At 60.2% G+C, this 18,820-nt stretch overlaps 1 protein-coding gene across 2 annotated transcripts in view; it reads right to left on the bottom strand.

Moving 5' to 3' along the window:
- SIRPA (signal regulatory protein alpha) overlaps positions 1–13,343 on the bottom strand; it is a 45,313-nt gene extending 31,970 nt beyond the window's left edge. For both annotated transcript variants that reach the window (XM_056121401.1, XM_056121402.1), the window contains exon 1: positions 13,150–13,343. In XM_056121401.1, the coding sequence (XP_055977376.1) occupies positions 13,150–13,228 (79 nt within the window). In that variant the 5' untranslated portion in view covers positions 13,229–13,343. The remainder of the gene's footprint in view (positions 1–13,149) is intronic.
- Positions 13,344–18,820: the final 5,477 nt, after the last annotated feature.

Genomic DNA, 18,820 nt, shown 5'->3' with positions numbered 1-18,820 from the left:
TCTTTTTTTTTTAATTGAATCACCGTGAGATACAGTTACAAGTTTTCACGTTTGAGTTACAATCACACAATGATCAAACACCCATCCCTCCACCAGTGTACATTCCCCACCACCAATCTCCCCAGCATACTACCCCCCCTTTCCCACCCTCCCACTGCCTCCATGGCAGACAATTTCCCCCATACTCTCTCTCTCTCTCTACTTTTGGGCATTATGGTTTGCAATACAGACACTGAAAGGCTATCACCTTTGGTCCTTTATCTACTTTCAGCACACATCTCCCATCCCAACTGATTCCTCCAACCATCATTTTCTTAGTGATCCCTTCTCTATTCCAGCTGCCTTCTCCCCCAGCTCATGAGGCAGGATTCCAGCTATGGAGCAATCTTCCTGGCCCTGTATCTACTGTCCTTGGGTGTCAGCCTCGTGTTAAGTTATTTTATACTCCACAAATGAATGCAGTCCTTCTATGCCTGTCCCTCTCTTTCTGACTCATTTCACTTAGCATGATACTCTCCATGTCCATCCACTTATAGGCAGATTTCATGACTTCATCTCTCCTAACAGCTGCATAGTATTCCACTGTGTAGATGTACCAAAGTTTCTTTAACCAGTCTTCAGTTCTTGCAGCCCCAGGTCTTGAGGGAACTCTCACTAAAGTGAGCACTGACTTCCCGTGTGTTCGACACTCAGCTGGGAGAGGCCAGCCCAGACCGCCCTGCTGGATTTCATACCCCGGCACATTGAGGGATGGACCCTGGGGCTCAATTCAAGGAGGGTCTGCATGGCTGCGGCGGGGGGGTGGGGGGGGCTGTGTGCATGCTGCAGCTCCCAGTGGGGGTGCTCAGAGCTCCATGGGGACACTGTGGTCACGGCCAGGCACAAACTTCCCTCGCCAGCTGGAATGATTCATTCCTGCCCTCTCCAGCCTCTGTCCTTATGTCAACATCCCACACACCACAGCTAGGTTTGCAGCTCTCAGCCCTCGTGGGCAGGAGGGGTCCCAGGCATGGGCCATGAGCACCTGTGGAGGCAATCAGGGAGCCAGAAGAGGCAGGAGGGCGGGAGAGGGCCTCAGCAGAGAAGTGGGATCTGGGAAGACTTCCTGGAGGTGGTGGCCCCTGAGCAGGGTCTTGAAGGCTGGCAGAGGCCAGGAAGAAGGGAAAGCATTCCAGGAAGGATGCATCTCACAAGTGTGCAAGGTGCAGAGTAGGGGGAGGGTACGGAATGGGGCCAAGTCCTAGGGACATGCTTATAACTGTAAACAAGCTGGGATGAGGTGAGCGTGGTTCTGGCCTCTCCTGGAACCCTACGGTCAGGCTTCAGTTCCCACCTGAAGAGTCGGTCTGGGGGGACAGCGGCACGTCTGCTGGGCAGCAGGGTCTGTGGTGCTTTGGAAGGAAGAAGCTTCTGTTTGGAAGCCAGCATCAAGGGACACACAGGGCCTTGCAAATTGGCGGCGGGGGGTGGGGGGTGGGGGGGTGGGTTCACTTCTACTCCCTTCAACTCCAATACCCCAAAGACAGTTGAAAACTGGGGCACTGGGTCACCTTCAGGGCTGTCCCTCTGTGTCACCACAAAGTTATCAGCTTTTTCAAAGTCCTCAACTGCCAAAGCCGGGCTTCGGGGACAGAAAACCCCACCAGCCTCTGGAGAGTGGGATGACCTGGGAAAGTTGCTTTCCTGCAAGCCTCCATGTTGTCAGCTGTCAACGAGGGGTGCCACCCTCTCTGTCCCTGAGGTCAGGTAGTCAGAGAAAGAGCTGGGTGAAGGAGGGCACATGGCCCCTCCACCCCCGAGTCCCACACCCATCTGTGGAGCTGAATCCTACCCGCTCACTCTGAGCCCCCCTGCCCCCGTCTCCTGCCCCTCAGACCCTTTCCAGGGCCCCGGCCAGTCTCCACTGCTCGTCCGCATCCCTCACGCTCGGACTGCCGCCAGGGGCAGCTCTAAAATTAAAGCCAGGTGACATCCAAGCTTGGCTGCCAAACCTCCGCAGCCATACCACACACACAGAGCGAGAGCCGGAGTCGTTCACGAGGGTGCGGGGGCCCCAGAACCTGGTCCTCGGTCACGTGAGATTCTCCACTCAACTCCAGCCTGCCACACTGCAGTGCCCTTGACTGGTGCTCTCCCGCCACCCCGAGGGGTCACCCCACGGCCCCTGTATCCTCTCTGCCTCAATGGCCCCACTCTGCTTTCTTTTGCTCCTCTCACACACCGGGCAGCGGCGTGTTTATTTCCTTGGTGGCCGTCTCTCCATCCCAAACCCACCTGTCGGCATGCACCTAGGGGCCCGCTGAGGTGAGGGACAGGGTCTTGTCCCCTGTAGCAGCCTAAAGCTCATCATGAAGAGCCCGGCGTTGGCCAACTGTGTGTTCTATTATTGGTCTGGTTTGGTTCAGGGCCCTATCGAGTGGTGCTGAGGGCTGACTCCTGGCTCTGTGCTCAGGAATCATTCCGGGCGGGGCTGGGGGCACAGCATGCCAGATAACCGGGGAGTGAAATGGGATCATCCGCGTGCAAGACAAGTGCCCCACGTACCGTTTCTCCTGCCCTACATCTATTTGAGTCTGGACTCTGACTCTGTTCCTTCCGAGAGCCCCGGCCACATCTGCACCGCCCTGTGCAGAAGGGAAGGGATGACAATGATGGGAACACAAGAGCTGGCCTAGGACAAGACGTACTTATAGGCGTCCGTGCAGGGCGGCCCTGAGCACTGAGTGGGACTTGGGCAGGGGGGTGTGGGATGCCCAGGCAATCACAGGCGTCAGCCTGAGCAACTAAGGGTTCTCTGCGCTGATGTGGGCACAGACCTCTCGCAGGGACATCCAAGTCTGCAAAGCCGGGCCAGAAGAATGGAGAACTGAGGGGAGCCTGGTCAGGGTTTAGACTGGACGTGGAATGGCCGGGGGCCATGTCAGCAAAGCAGCGGAGACATCACCATCAGAATGCAGCTGTGACTAGCCTTTGCAGTCACCATGCCCAGTGGGGAGTGGGGGATGAGGGTGAGGCTGGGGAGGGGACACTGACCCAGGTCACCCACTGAGCTTCCTGCCTCTGCACCTAAAGACTTTTGTCCCATCTCCCCATTTCTCAGAGGGACAAACTGAGGCCCAGAGGAGCCCAAGGAGCTCCAACCTCCAGGCCTCACAGGCCACAAGACAGAAAGCCTGAGGTCACTGCCAGGACAGTCTGCAAGGAGGTTATGACTGGCGGCAGGGCAGAGGCTCAAATGCAGAAATGCCCCCACCCCAGGTGCTCACAGGTGGGGGTGCCTCCCCCTACCCCCGGTTCTCAGGCAGCCAAGGCGATGCACACCTTCCTCCAGCTGAGAGCAAGGCCCCCTGGAAGCGACACGCGTTTATTAAGCACCGTTTGCCAAGGCTTCAGTGCGCTCTGCAGCGGGCTGACAGCAGTCTCCGGACGCGATTTTCCCCCAAGCTGACACTATTCACTGATGCCTTTTATAGCACTTTTTTTTTCTTTTTGCAGCTCAAAAAAGCACTTTCCGTGGCTCTTAATTCCCTTAACCCTCCGCAGTCCCCATGAGGGAGCCAAGGATGGGAGCACGTGCGTCCATCTGCAAAAGGGGAAACTGAGTCTCCAGAGGGAAAAGACACTTGCTCCGGTACCCACAGCCAGGAAGTAGCTGGCCCAGGCTGGGACGCAGGAATGTGCCCTGTGGCTGCGGTCCCTCCTCCCACCACCCCTCCTGGCACTGAGACTAAGGGGTGGAGGGGGTTGCCAGGCAAAAGGCAAGTCAGGCATCTAGGCAGGAGCTTCAGGTCTGGGAGGGGCCTGCAGAAAGTAACCCAGCTAACTCTCCACCTCACCGTGGGGAAACTGAGGCTCACTGGGGCTGAAAGTGTGGGCCTCAGGCTTCTCGTCTAGCAAACAGAGGAGGGTGGGCACAACCGGTTCCTCCTCCCTCCTCCCTCCCTCCCTCCCTCCCTCCCTCTTTCCCTCTTTTCTTTGGGCCACACCTGGTGGCACAGGTGCTCAGGGCTGACTCCTGGCTCTGTGCTCAAAGGTCACCCCTGGCGGGACTCAGACTGGAGGGGACCCTATGGGATGCCGGGGATCAAACCAGCTTTGCAAGGCAAGTGCCACTGTACTATCTCTCCCGCCTTCCAGCTGCTCTTTCAAGCTGCAAACCAGAAAACTGTGATCCACGCAGTTAACCGGGAGAGAAGGTGGCTGACGAGCCTCGAGCCCCCGAAGTTCACCAGCAGTGAGAAGAGATTCCCCAGAGCTGGGCAGGGACCCCTCAGGGTCAGCTGCACCGAGGACAAGGCACAGCGGGCACAGGAACCTGGCCAAGGACACGTGCGGACAAGCAGTTCCCCTGCATCCTCCCGCCGAACACATGGGTCAGCCTCTGCCCGGACAGCCTCTGGGTGGAGGAGTATGGGGGGGGGGTGCAGAGGCTGAGTGCCTCCCCCCGCACCCGCCTGGCTCTGACTGTCTCACGTCTCAGCCTCTGCCGGCTCGTTCATCACGTCTTACACCGGCTCCGGCGGTTCGGAGTCGCCAGAATTTTAAGTACGAATTCTGAGGATTCCTGGCTGCCTTCCGCCACCCCAGCTGGCACTGGGCTTGTGTGTTTCCTGGTCTTTGGGGGCTCTCTACGACAGCACCATCAGGGCTGTGGGGTGGCAAGCGTAGAGAAGGGGTGTGGGGCCCTGCTCTGGGACCGGGGTTACTTGCCCGTGAGACCTCGGGGCTCTAACTGAGGGTCTCTGCGCCCATCCGTCCCCTCATTCAAGCAACTAGTATTAACACACTGCGAGTTATTTTGGTTTCCTTATTGCCAGGGACTGAATCTGGGGCCTCTCGCCGGCCAGGTTGCACTGCTGAGCCACATTTGTGACCCCACAAGCCTACTGGTGGCAGGCCACGTGCAGAGGAACCAGAAGGCCTTGCACAAAGAGGAACTTGGGCCCTGTCCTCAGGGAGCTTAGGTCCTGGGAAACCATCACAGAAATGATGGGGCGTGAGGGGCGGCTCTTGGGTCAGGTCCCAGGATGGCAGGAAGTGACCGGCGAGCCTTTCTGACAGCTGGGAAGGGCCGATGAGGAGGCGAGGTGCAGCTGACACCCGAGGAAGTGGAGCCCAGAGCGAGGCAGAGATGGCCAGAGAGTGCATGCAGCTGACTGCAGGAGTGGCGGCTGACAGGATTCTCAGGGACTGAGACCTGACGCACGATCTGGGTCGGAATCCAAGAGGATCCGATTCCTCCACCAGCTGCGGGGTGCGGCTGCAGAGGGGCCTGCGGGGAGGTGGGAGAGTGGAGAGGAGGATGCTGCAGCCCGGGGGGGGGGGGGCGGACACAAATCCTAGCTCTGTAAGGAAAGCACAGGCTGTGTGACCTTGGGTAAGGAAAGCACAGGCTGTGTGACCTTGGGCAAGTCACTGAACCTCTCTGAGCCTCAGTCTCCTCTTCAGACCAAGGAAGACACTAATAATTCCAATTCAGGACAGTGAGCACTGTAGCACTGTAGCACTGTTCTCCCGTTGTTCATCAATTTGCTCAAGTGGGCACCAGTAACGTCTCACAACCAATTGTGTGAGACTTGTTGTTACTGTTTTTGGCATATTGAATAGGTCACGGGGAGCTTGCCAGGCTTTTCCATGGGGGCGAGATACGCAGAGGAATCGAACCCAAGTTGGCCATGTTGGCGGCGTGCAAGGAAAACGCCGTACCTGCTGTGCTATCGCTCCAGCTGGGACAGTGAGAATTCAGTGATATCATAGCCCAGTCATGAGCCTGGGCAAGTCTGACAGTCATAAACCAGAGCCCCCACGGTCCAGCCCTAATGTTTCCTTACTGCCCTGCTACCCGTTGTCTTCCCCTGTCCACAGCCCACCCCATGACCTTCCCCACAGCTGTCCATGAGACTGGAGTGCAGGGGGATGGGAGTGAGAGATGCTATGGGGAGCTTCTCTGCTACTCCAGAATCAAACAAGCTCCTTCCAGCCTCAGGACCTTTGCACCTACAGTTCTCCCTAGGAGGTATGCTCATCCCCGAATGCCCCCTACCTTGGCTACTTCTCTCTTTCACTCAGTCCTTGCTCCTCATCAAGGCCCACTCTGACCCCCTCGACCACCACCTGGCCCCTGTCCCCACTTCAGCTCCTTCACGGGTCCCCTCTCTCCATATTGTAGCCTTGGGCCTGTTTTTTGCACCTTCACAGAGCACCTGCTTCTGTCTGGTCCCTGCTCTAATCCCCATACCTAGTGCCTCCCCAACACAGAGGAAACGCTCAGTAACGTTTGCTTTATTAAAAAAAAATAATAAATAAGAACCCAAAATCAAAACAGCGAAGAACATCCACTGAATGAGTAATTACAGTTAAAAGAAACAAAACAAGGCCAGGAGGCGGCTCAAAGGATGGCTGCTTTGCATGCGGGAGGCCCAGGGTTGGTTCCGGGGTAGACACAGTCCCCTGGGCACTGCTGGGCGTGGTGAATTCAACAACGGCAACCGGGAGTGTAGAGACTGAGACCTGCTAAAACTCCCGCTGGCGAGGGCTCTGGGGAGGAATCCAGATGTGCTCCCGAGAGCCTCGGTTTCCTCATCTGTGAAAAGGGACTAAGAACTCCACAGGCGATGCCCCCAGGGATTCCCACAGCCCCCCTCCTAGCCCCCGTGGAGGGGGCTGAAGAAACAGGAGTGGCAGACAGATGCTGGCCTGGGGGTGCGCCCGCCCGCCCGCCACCCCTCTCTCTCTCAGTGCCCACATTGGATGGAAAAGTTCCAAAAGAGAAGGTCCAGGAAGCCAGAGGGTGGATGGAATCCATGAAGGTTTCGTGGTGTCATCGTACCGAGTGGACATGAGGCCCCGCAGTGGCCCTGGCATGGGCACCAGCTACGTAGGTCCCTCTCTCCCAGCTGCAACCTCATCCCTGGTGCCCAGCTCCCCCCTCTCCCTCTCGATCCTCCAGCTAATCCGCAGCCCGCAGACACCCTGCGCCCCCCCGACGGCTCTGCCCGGAAATCTTACAGACACAAAGAACTGATTCTGGGTCCTTCCCCACTTCCACCTCAGCTGTCCCGCGCGGCTCTGGAAGGAAGGGCTGGCCGGCGGGGCGCGGGGCAGGGCTGGCGGGGCACGGACACCTGTCCTGCCAGCCCCGGAGCACACAGGAAAGTTTTTCAGCTGCGCAAATAGCCGCTTCCTTCTCCAGGACACGGTAGAGGGGTGACCTCCGCCTCCCGGAGAGGGGAGAGTCATGAGAGGACCGCTGAGACTGCAGGGCCAGTGTGATGAGCCTCGACATCCCTACCTGCCCACGCGGCTCTGCAGGCACTGGGCCAGCCTGGCCACCCCACCCTGCCTGACCCAGCTTCCTGCTGTGTGGCCTGGACAAACTGCTCCTCCTCTCTGAGTCCATTTTCCTCATTGGCCCAGTGGGGCTGATGACAGTAGCCACCGCCCCCCCACCCTCCCGTTCCCCCCACCCCTCCCTGCCCCAGCAGGGAAACTGTGAGTCCCCTGGAATCATACATGCCAAGTGCTGAGCACAGGAAGTGGCCGGAAACAATGGTTCCCTTTATTATTCCTTTAGCATTTTCCCACGGAATTCAGGATCCTGTCAGATTTCTAGCTCGGATGATGGAAACTTCCTGCGCGGCCCAGTTTTTCAAAGCCTTGGCCTGGAGGACCAGGGCTTGGCGTCTCCCCCAGGCTTAGCATGGGTCGGAGGCTGGGCAGGCCAGCCGTGCTCAGGCCGCCCTTTGCTCGGCAGCGCCGGGGAGAGGCTGGCTGGGCCGGCCTCCTTGCAGGTCCCCTGCAGCGTTTGCAGTCCAAGAAGCCACAATTCCAGACCTGTGGATCTGGGACAGAGACACCTAGAGGCCGGCTGGGCCCACGGCGCCTTCCCAGCCGCTGATGATTCGATCACACTAGCCGGGGCTTTCTGCTCAAGGGGGTCCAGGCATAAAAGCAGCAGGGGTGGTGGTGGGGGGAGGGGAAGCGTGCGCACGCACGCACACACACACACACACACACACACACACACAAAACAAAACCTCCTCCAGCTGAATGACCGGCTCCGGGCTCCGTGCTGTTTTTGTGAGGGCCCCCGTGCATGCAGAGGGCTGTCCAGGCGAGGCGCTTTATTAAAAAGTCAGTCCCAATCTCCCAGGCAAGGAGATCCAAAACAGAACAAAACAATGATGATTCCGAGGCTGGCTAATGTGCGCCCTGTGCGGAGTGTACGCGCAACGCCCGGCTCCGAGCTGCCTGCGTGCATTCATTGACTTAATCCTTGAGCCAGAAGGGTTGATGTCATCTCTAACACGCACACGAGAAAAATCGAGACCCAGAGAAGTTCCGTGCACAGTTCAGGGAGGTGGTGGGACCTCGAGACACCACTGGGGGGGGGGGGGGGATGAGGGACTGGCTGGCTCCCAGCCTACAGACTTTGCAGCCGGCTACGCCACATCCCTACGTGGAGGGAGTGGAGGGTGGGGGGGGGGGGTGGGGGTGAGAGGGGATGACGGTGGGAGAGACACTGGCTGGCTCCCAGCCTACAGACTTTGCAGCCCGCTTCGCCGTGGCCCTCCGTGGAGAAGCGGAACGATCGCTTGGTGGCAAGACCACCATGTGACGCAGGTGTCAAACATGCAGAACAGGAGAAGCAACAGCGAGAAAGCAGGCAACAGTCTCTGCCGGGAGGTAGAGAGAACCCTGAGGGCAGGGGCGGAGGGGGCTCAGGAGAGATTCTCTCAGAAGAGATGGGCAGCACAAGCGGGCAGCAGATGAGGAGGACGTGGACACCTAAAGGTGACGGGGACGCGGAAGGGCATGTCTGACGGCAGGAACGGCATAAGCAAAGGCACAGGACAACGAGTTTAGGCAAGGGATTGGTACCTAAGGGGACAGGCTGTGTGCAAAGGTGCATTCCACAGACCAAACCTGCCCCCATTCATATGTCTGGGCAACCCTGGAGTACAAACAGTGTCCAACTTGGGATTCTACAGCTTTTGGGCTCCGGAGCACTTTAGAAGCAGCAAAGCATTCGCGGGGAAGGAGGGAGGGAGGGAGGGAGGGAGGGAGGAAGCCTGGCTAGTTCGCACATCTCAACAGGTCAACACTTTGACAGACAGAGCAGGCCCAGGAGCAGGAAATCCAGGCCCAGAGGCAGCTTTTCATTTAAAAGAGAAAAATAATAATTTTTTTTCCCAAAGAAAACTTGGACCCACTCAACAGTTTGCAACAGGGGAGTGACAGGATTGAAGCTGTGTTGACAGGCCCAAAATCTGGGCCTAGTGAAGGGTGGGGGGGGCCCTTCCATCAGTCCGCAGCTCCACAGAGGAAAATAACCTGTCGCACGGAGCCCTGGGAGCCACCAGCGAGTGCGTGCGGGCTCCGCACACGACAGTTTTAGACTCTTCCTCTCACACACCCCCTCGCCATCTGTCGCAAAGGGCACCGGGAAGACGCCGGGAGGAATATTACAGCTCTGGGGGACCCGCAGCCCAGGTTGGGAGGAGACCTCTTTGGGAGCCCACAGATCTCCATGAGGTCATCACCCGGCAGGCCAAGGGGCTGCCACTGTCCCAGAGCACGGCTGTGACCCCGTGAGAGCCGTCGCCGTGGAGGGAGCCCCTTCCTGCTACAAACTGCCCAGCGGGCCTCCCCGTGCTTTCCTGGGCTGGCACAGAACCGGGACTTGGCAAAGCCAGGGAACTCCTCCCCTCCAAGGCCACCTGCCGCAGCCACCACCACCACCACCACCAACATCCCCAGCTACGCCTCAGACGAGTGCCTTCCCTGCTTTGGGGCTCTATTTTCCTCATCTGTAAAATGGGAACCGCGGGCCAAGCCCAGCTTGGCACGGTTGAAGGAGACGCTGCTTGCAGAGAGGCCACTTTGCACGCATCCAGCAACCATTGGTTCTGTCCCCTTCTCTCAACACATGGTTCACATCAGGACTTCATGCATGCTGAATCACTACAAGGAAAGGGATGAATCATGCCAGGAGTCCCCACAGGGTGGGTAAAGGGATCATTAAGGGCAGAAAGTCCCCAGAGAACACCCTGGCTTTACAGGATCTGCCAACAGCTTGAGTCCGTAGTGGCCACAGTCCTCCTGGCCCCGGTGAAAGGTGATGGGAGAGGAGCCTGGTCACTCACAGAAAGGGACAGCAGCCACCAGCCTGACCCTCTCCATCTGGGGTCAGAGGTCAGCAGAGGGCCCAGCTGTCCCCCAGAGCCGGAACTCCTCCGGTCCTGAGTTAGGAGGAAACTGAAGCGTAGGAGGCATCTCCTGCCCCTGATCCCCAATACCCAGAGGCTCCAACACCAGGGTCACCACCCCAGACTCCCAAGGAAGCTATAACTTCGGCCTCAGGCTCTGCTGATACCGCTAAAACCAGCTGCCCAGGTGTCCCTATGCCCGTCTGAGTCTCAGGACCACCCCCGAGAAGGTGAGAAGGTGCTTGCAGGGAGCAGGCCCCAGCTGACCCCCGCCCCCAACCCTAGTCCCCCAAACCCCACCATCCCCACAAAACACAGGGTAGTGACTTCATGGCATCTTCTTTAGAATTTCCCTTAGGCAACATGCAGACGGAACACGATCTTAAGAAACTACAGCCCCTGCCTCCACTCACTCCCCCCACCCCCGCCATCCAAGGTGATCTGCAAGGCCAGCCCCCTTCTGAGAGCAAGCCCAGGGAGCCCCCACGATCATGTGGCAGCACGGGCTGACAGTCTTCTTGGAGACACTAGTATCCATTCAATCCACAGTCACCCTCCTAAGACTGACATTTGAGTTTCCCACTCGAACAAATCCATTTTCTTAGAAAATTGGACAACTGCCTCCTTCTACCTTCGGACCCTCTGTCTTGCCTCTTGTCTGCTTTATCAGAAATTCCAAGCAGGGCACCGCTGAGGGAAGGACCCAAAGCCCCTTCCTTTGGCAAACCAGCTGAATGGTGCGTACCAGAACCCAGTGCGTGGCCAGGACCCCAGGGCAGACAGAGTGAAGGATCTTGGGAGGTACACCCCCATCCCTTCCCCAAGACACGCATTCTTACACACCTGAGATTTATTTATCTCAAAGTTAATCTTGGCCCCTCTGTTGCTCCCACTTTTTCAGGCTATTGATGTTGAATGGATTGGAACGGAAGTTTTATGGCCTAATCTTTACCATTTTATAGATTGTTTTTATAGGCAAAAGGGGGACGATTTGCTCCCAAGATGGGTGTTGGTTTTCCCAGCCAGCACCCCAGGAAAGGCAGATTACCCATCTGTGTCCTGGTTAACCGGCAACACTGCTCCCCTGCCCCACACAAGGATGGTAGCGTCCCGGCCTAGAGGGGTGTACAAGACCGCATTTAGGACCGAACTTGGGATGCTTCCTTGATGTAGGAAAATGAAATGAAGCAGAATGTAGGGGAAAAAATGAAACAAAGCTCAGGAGAGGCAGAGAGAGAGAGAGAGAGAGAGAGAGAGAGAGAGAGAGAGAGAGAGAGGAGAGACAGGAGAGAGAGAGAGGGAGGAGAGAGAGGGAGAGAGAAGAGAGAGAGGATAAAGAGAGAGAAAGAGGGAGAGAGAAAGAGAGGAGGAGGAGGAGGAGGAAGAGGAGGAGGAGGAGGAGGAGGAGGAGGAGGAGGAGGAGGAGGAGAAACTCTCCTTCCTCCTTTCCAGGCCAAGGAGGCTGTAGTCCGGCAGGCTCTCAGACTTTTGCTGGCGCTGGGCTGGCTGGGGAGGAAGCAGCTTAGAGAGGAAGCTCCACAGAGACATGCACCACATCATTGCCCCCTGACGCCCAGAGAGCAGCCCCTACTGATTCCAAAAGACCCAGGGGTGGGGTCGGAGCTTGCCTACGTGAATTCCAGGGGCTCAGGGGAAACTGCGGGCGAGAGAAGCTGCTGCCCACCCCCACTCCTCCCTCCACCCACTCTTTGCTACTTCTCCTTTTTTCCCAGCTATCAGATGGTTACCAGTCTCTCCGCAAAGGCACTGGAGGAAGGGGGGGGGGGGTGGATCCTGAGCTCATCTTTTACCTCCCTCCTCTGGGGAGGGAAGTGCCGGACCCCTATGCTGAGAACACAGTTTCAAGGAGCTGGAAACATAGTAAGATGCTTCTTCTTCTCCCCCACCCCAACTCCGCTCATACCCTTTCTCTGCACCCCCCCCGTGCCCCCCACCCCCCGTTCCCAGGCCCTCCCAGGAGACTCGTGGTCCCCTTTAAGAAGCAGCAGTCCTGAGCGGTGACCTCACCCCTTGGCAAAAACACTGGGGGAGTCTCCGGAGCCCACCTGCCAGAGATAGCCAGGTGAAAAAGCAAGCCAGCCTGGCAGCCGCAGGTAACAGCCCCTCTGAGACACCTGAGCAACAGGGGCCTGCCCGGGGAGACCGGCGGCTGGAGCAGCACCCCCCAGTGTCCAGCCCGGAGGCTGTGGCCACCACGAGGACAGTCGTGTTTTCACAGCAGGATCTGTTGATCGCAGCAGCTCACCCCCAGGCTCCGGGCGGCCGCCCTGGCCCGGCTCCCTCACACACACGGACACGGTTCCACTCTGCCCTCACACACACGGACACGGTTCCACTCTGCCCTCACACACACGGACACGGTTCCACTCTGCGCGAGAGGCCCCTGGCTGAGCACACTCTGCCCCATTGCAACAGCCCGTCTCAGTCCATCCCAGCCACGACCTGGAGGACCTGCTTGCGCGAGGCCCCCTCCTTCGTTCCCACCGCAGCCCGCTCTCTCGGACTCTGGAGTCAAATATGTGGAAAACATGGGGGGGGGGGACGCTTCTGCAGACACGCGGGCACCTTGCTCCCAAAGCCTCTGCCAGGCTGCCCTGGCTCGCTCGGCCAGCAGGCTGGTGGGCAGGGGCTGGCGGAACGCAACTCATCATCTCCCCTAAGTCCCGGTTCCCGGGCCCAAGGCTGTGCACGCAGGGACTAGGGAGCTAGGGCTCCATCCTTGGCTGTGTGACCTTGGGCAAGTGGCTGGCCCTCTCTGGGCCTCGGCTTCCACATCTGGAACCCGAATTCAAGCATCTCTGCCCCCCATCCCCACCCCCCCACCCCCAAACACACACACACACACACACACCCATGACCGCCCGACGTTCTCCCCGCGGCTCCCGGCGGCCGCAGTTGGCGGGCCGGGCGGGGTGCTTACCTGTCCAGGCGCAGGACGCGGCGAGCAGCAGGCAGAGCAGCGGCCCGAGGCGGCCGGGGGCCGGGCCGGCGGGCTCCATGGGCCGCGGCTGCGGAGCAAAGGAGGGAGAGCGGCCGTGAGTGCGCGCTCGGGCGGGCGCGGGCTGGAGCGGGGAAATGACTAAGGCTCCCCCCCCCGCGCCCCGCGCGCTCCGCTCCCCCCGCCCCCCCCACGGCCGGGCTTCCCCCCACCCCCCCGGCGCCCGCGCCCGGAGCCCCCGCCGCTCGCCCCGGCACCCCCGTGCTCGCCCCGCGGAGCGCTCGAGAGCCAGCCGGGGCCGGCCGGGGAAGAGAGGCGCCGCGCCGGGGGGAGGGAGCCGGGCGGAGCACCGGGCCGAGAGCCGCCGCCGAGAGGCGAGCGCGGGGGAGCGGGCGGCGGGCGGCGGGCGGGCGCGCGGGGAAGTGCGCGAGGCGGCGCGCGGAGCAGACGGCGCGGGAGAGGCGCGCGGGAGGGCAGGGGCGCGGGGCAGCGCGGCCGGCCGCCCCCGCCGCGGGGCCGGGGACCGCCGGGGACCGCCCCCCCGCGCGCCCGCCGCCCGCGCCGCGGGGCCTGGGGGAGCAGCTCGCTCGCTCGCGCGCGCGCGCGGGGGGGTCCGGCCCCCGCCCCGCCGCCCTGCGCCCCGCACCCGGCACCCCGCACCCCGCGCCCCGCGGCGGCGGCCCCCTCCGCGCGCCCCCGCCCGCCCGCCCGGGCTCGGACCTGCGCGGGCTGCGCCGCCGCCGGGGGCTGCCGGGGCCCGGGCCCCGCGCTCCACTTTGCGCAAACTTGTTTTTCCTAAGGCCGGCGCCGCGAGCCGGCCGCGGGGTCCCCGGCGCCCGAGGAGGCCGGGGGGAAGTGGAGGCGCCCCGGTTGCGCTCGCCCGCCCGCCCGCCCGCCGGAGGCCCGAGGCCGGGGAGCCGCGAGTGCGCGCGCCCGGGGCCCCGGCGGCGCGGGGTCGGCCTCCAGCCCCGCTCCCCGGGGTCCCCGCCTCCGGGCCCCCCGAACCCCGAGGCCTCCGGCTGCTGGAGGGGTGGGGGGGATGGGGGTGGGCACCGAGGTTTTCCGCGCCGGGCCGAGGTGAAGGAAAAAGCAGGAAGTAAGTGAAATGTAGGGGAAGGGGGGGAGAGGAAGGGGAGAGCGATGGTACAAAAATAGCGTGTGTGTAGGAAGGACTTCGGGGCCGCCTGGAAAAGAGGCGCAGGGAGGAGAGCGAGCGAGCGAGCGAGCGAGCGATGGAGCAAGGGGGCGCTGGCCGGGAACCGGCGGGGAAGGGGCCGGGCCTCCCCGGGGAGGTGGGCGCGCGCGGCCAGGTGCCCCACTGGCTCAGGGGCGGCGCGAGGGGATGAGGCGGGGCTTAGCGGGGTGTGGGGGGCACCGGGGGGCCGGGGAAGGCGAGAGCTGGGGCCAGAGAGGGCGAGAGCGGAGCCTCCTGCTGAAGAAAACAACAACTCTCCTCTCTCCCTCTCGCTCTCTCTCTCCCTCTCTCTCTCTCTCTCCCTCTCCTCTCGCTGTCTCTCCTCTCTTCTCTCTCTTTCCCCCTCCCTTCTCCTCTCCTCTGCCTCTTCCCCCCCCGCCCCCCCTCCCATCCATTCTGGGAATGCCGTCCAAGACCCCCAGCTGATAGGAAGGGCTGGAGTTTGCCTTTGGAAATCAGCAATAAGCAGTGCTTTTGCTTCTCCACGCTTGTCAACAGAAGACAAAAACGCACGGCCAGGGAGAAGGGCCAGCCCTGGAACTGCACAGGGAGCTGAGACCCAGAGAGGGAGTGGGCTTGGGTCAGGAACACACAGCAATTTCTGGGAGTAGAAAGGAGATTGATCCTCGCGATTCCCAGGCTAGAGGCTTCTGCAAAGTAATCTCCCCCTTCCCAGCACCTCCACCCCCCCCCCCCCCCCTGCTCCCCTGCAGCCTCCCTCTCAAATGCCTGATCCTGCTGGCAGGATTTGACCAAACCACATTCCCATTCCCGGGCTCGGACCCTGCCAGTCACCTTCTACCAACTGTGTAGGCTGGAGAAAAATATCTTAGCCTCCGCCCCTCAGCTACATGCCTGAAACGGAGGAGCATGCAAGTGTCGTTCTGGAAGTGCTGGTGTGGGGATTAGATGAATTAATATTTGTACAACACTCCGAAAGCTACCTGGCATGTACTGTGTGCTGTCCGAGCCAGGGGGAAATCATGGGAGAAGCCCCTGAGCACTGTCCTGGGAGGTGCAGGGTTCCAGAGGGGCTGGGAAGTGGCTGGGGCCGGGGCTTCTGTTTCCTTTGGCTGAGACCCTCATCGGGCTCCTTGTCCGTGAGCAATTGACATTCTGGTGGGGAGACAGATAAGTAGACGGGCAGGAATAATTAATGAACAACAGAAGATTGCGCAAAGAGAGCGAGCATTGAGATAAGGGTGAGGGCTCCCTGCAGGGAGTAGGGGCCCCTGGGTGAGGCTCCCCAAGGCGAGCAGGAAGCCGAAGAGACACGGAAAGGCCCTGTTGGCCATGGTGTGAGAATGAGAAAGGAAGATGGGGGCTCAGCTGCCCGGCCTGGAGATCCTGGGGAAGAAACTCCCTTTCCTCTTCAGCGGAAATCAGCTGGCCTATTATTGTTTTGTTTTGTTTTGTTTTGTTTGGGTGCCACAACTGGTGATGCTCAGGCCTGACTCCTGGCTCTGTGCTCTGAGATCATTCCTGGCCAGGCTTGGGAGACCATGTGGGTTTGGAGACCATATGGGATGTTGGGGATCAAACCCACGTCATCCCTGTGCAAGGCAAGCACCCTGCCTGCTGTATTATCGCTCCAGCCCCGTCGCCGATGTGGTTTAAGCAGGGGAGCCCTGTGGTCGGATTTGTGGAACCCACCTGTTCAAAGGCCTCTGTGGCTGCAAGTGGAGACCGGGCTGGAGGGAGTAGGCCTGGGTCCAGAGTCTCGGTGGGGGGTGGGGGTTGGGTTCTGGATCTGAGATGGAGCATAAGGAGTTTTCAGTTCTTTACCCGCTACTGCCTGAGACCACCAAGAACACCTGCTGAGCCTCCTGGGGAAAATTCAGCCCTGCCCCAGACCGGACCCCTGCCCTGTCCCCCAGGGTTGCTGTGACAGGGTCCTTTGGTGAAGGTCAGAGACAGGATCTCCCCTGACCTGTGCTTCCAGAAGGCTCTGCTGTACGTTGTTCCCCAGCACGCGCGTGCGCGCGCGCGCGCGCGCGCGCACACACACACACACACACACACACACACACACACACACACACAGCCTGGGATTAGGAACCTGCGGATTAGGGTGGGATAATCGAAGCACCTGCTATTTATATACAGCCCCATTTGCAAAGGCGCCCAACGTAAACCTCCAATCCAGGGGATGCTTTCACGGTCCCCTGTGGACTATGGTCCAGCTCATGTAGAAATCCCCTGGGCTGTCCCTCAGAGCTAGGCGACAGCAAAGACCAATGAGAACCCAATACCCCAAGGTTGGGAAACAATTTGCCTGAGGTCACACCGACAGATTAGAGCAGATAATTGAGGTGAATCAGCCTCCGTCCTGGGCTGCCCTGGATTAAAGCCAAATTGCCTTCGTGCAGCAACCATTCACTCGTGTACCCCACAATATTTCTGCGGCATCGACAGTCAGGGCCTGGGGTGCTGGGGACTGGGGGAAAGAAAGCAGTGAGGCAGGTGGGAAACCAAAAAAAAACCTTTCAGAAGGAGCAAAACTTTTGGGGGGCTATGCCAACAGAGGGAGAGAAAATATTTTGTCTGCTGGGATCAGGTTATAGGGGGGCAGTCCTGGGACCTCCCCATATCTGCTTTGTGTCTGGACTCTTCTGTACTTGGGCCGTCAACACGCCCTGCGGACCCCTTGTCTCATCCAGAGCCCGACCCCTTTTCTGCGGAGCCTTGGTCACCTTCGCCTCCTCCCGTGTCCTCTTTCCATCCTCGGGCCCGCTCCTGGGGCTCCAAGCTGGCCTGGCAGCTCTGCAACCAGAGGGATCTATTTGCAGAAGCCGGCCACATTCCTCCCTATTGTCCCTGGGACCTGCGGGAGGGAGAGCAATCTTGAATGAGCCCCAGGAGGGAGTCAAGATTCTGCCAATTTGACTGATGTGACCAGGGAGGGGACGTTTGTCTAAGCCTCTGCCTCTGCATCTGTAAAATAGGAAGAACTGGGTCTGCCCCCTGAAAGGGGGCCTATCTCGGGTACCCATCCAGGAGGGAGCCCGTTTGGCCACCAGGGCTGGGGGGGATGGTGCTTCTGTGGGGGGGGGGGATGGCGCCCCTGTGTGGAGGGATGGGCCCCTTTGTGGGGGGATGGGCCTCTGTGTGGGCCAGGCTGGAGCAGTGTCCTCTCACCCAACACCCTGTATCTCTGCTGTTCCCAGTGGCCAGGAGCTGCCTGTGAGGCAGAGAGGAGCTGTGGGGGTCTGTGGGACCCCGTGGGGGGACCAGCTCTGCTGGCAGTGGCCCTGTCCAGGCTCCCCCTCTTCCCAGTCACCCCAGGCTGGCGGGCGGCAGGCAGGCAGGCCCGCCAGGCGGCCTTTGTGTGGGGCCGTCAGGAGGCTGGCGCTGCCAACGACCTATTTTTCTGGGCAAGAGGAGTCCTTTGGAGTTAGAGGCTCAGCTGTGGAGCCAGAACAACAAAAATAAAACCAGCGAGGACTCCCGGGCAGCCGGGACCTGGGAAAAGGCCCGTCCCCCGACACTGGCTGGAGAGGGAGCGGCCAGGGGGCCGTGGAGGGCCTGTCCTCCTGGGTCCTGCTCAGTGACTCCCCTCTCTGAGGTTCATACCCTCCGCCACCACATAACAGGCAGCATCAGATGCTCGGAGGCCTGGAGGACCTACCAGGCTCCGGGCAAGATCTGAACTCCGTCCTCCAACAACTCCGTCCTCCAACACACTGCCATGTGCTCACTGCACGTGAGAGGCTCGTTCTTGCCGTTTGCAGGGTTTCTGGGAGGTGGAGGAGCCTAGGTCCTTCCTCCTACCAGAAAAACTCTCCCACAGCCTCTGCTCTCAGGCCACAGCCTCCAGTGCTCAGCCCCCGCCGTGGCCGCCCCATCCCCGTGGCCTGCGGCATGCCCTCCATATGGTCCCTCTTGATGTGATGCTGCTTTTGCCCTCCTTGACCCTCCCTGGTCGGCCGCCTGCCTGATGGCCCAGGGCCTGGCCCTGGAGGCACATCCTGGGATGCAGGTCCCAGCCTTGCCATGGGGCAAGTTACTGGCCCCTTTGTGCCTAGATCCGGCAGAGGAGCACTGTCCCCAAGAGAATCCTGGTCGGGCTTCATGGAAGCTAAGATGAAGCTCTCCTGCTGCTTTCTCCCAAGCCCTCCCCCCGACAACAGCGGCATTTGGGGAGTTCAGTGCTCGGGGAGGAGATCTGCAGAGCCTGGGTTTGAGCTTGGCTTCTGCACACCCCCCTTATCACCCCCTCATGACCCCTTTATCCTTCCATCGACTGCATGGAAACCCCAGCCCTGGGTCTCTATCTGGGAGTCAGCACCCCTTCACCAGGGGGAGTAAGTCACACAGGGCCAGCCGCACCCTTGTGTTGCTGGATCAGTGGGTAAGTGGGCTTTTTTTTTTTCCAGTGGGGGGTTGTTTGGGACAATATCCTGAAGTGCTCCGGGACCAGAGGCCATTGAATCCCAGGGCTCCCACACGAGATGCCTA

Source organism: Sorex fumeus, unplaced genomic scaffold, assembly GCF_029834395.1.
Source record: "Sorex fumeus unplaced genomic scaffold, SorFum_2.1 ptg000044l, whole genome shotgun sequence".
In the NCBI taxonomy this organism is placed as follows: Eukaryota; Metazoa; Chordata; class Mammalia; order Eulipotyphla; family Soricidae; genus Sorex; species Sorex fumeus.
This window is presented reverse-complemented; position numbering and strand designations above follow the sequence as displayed.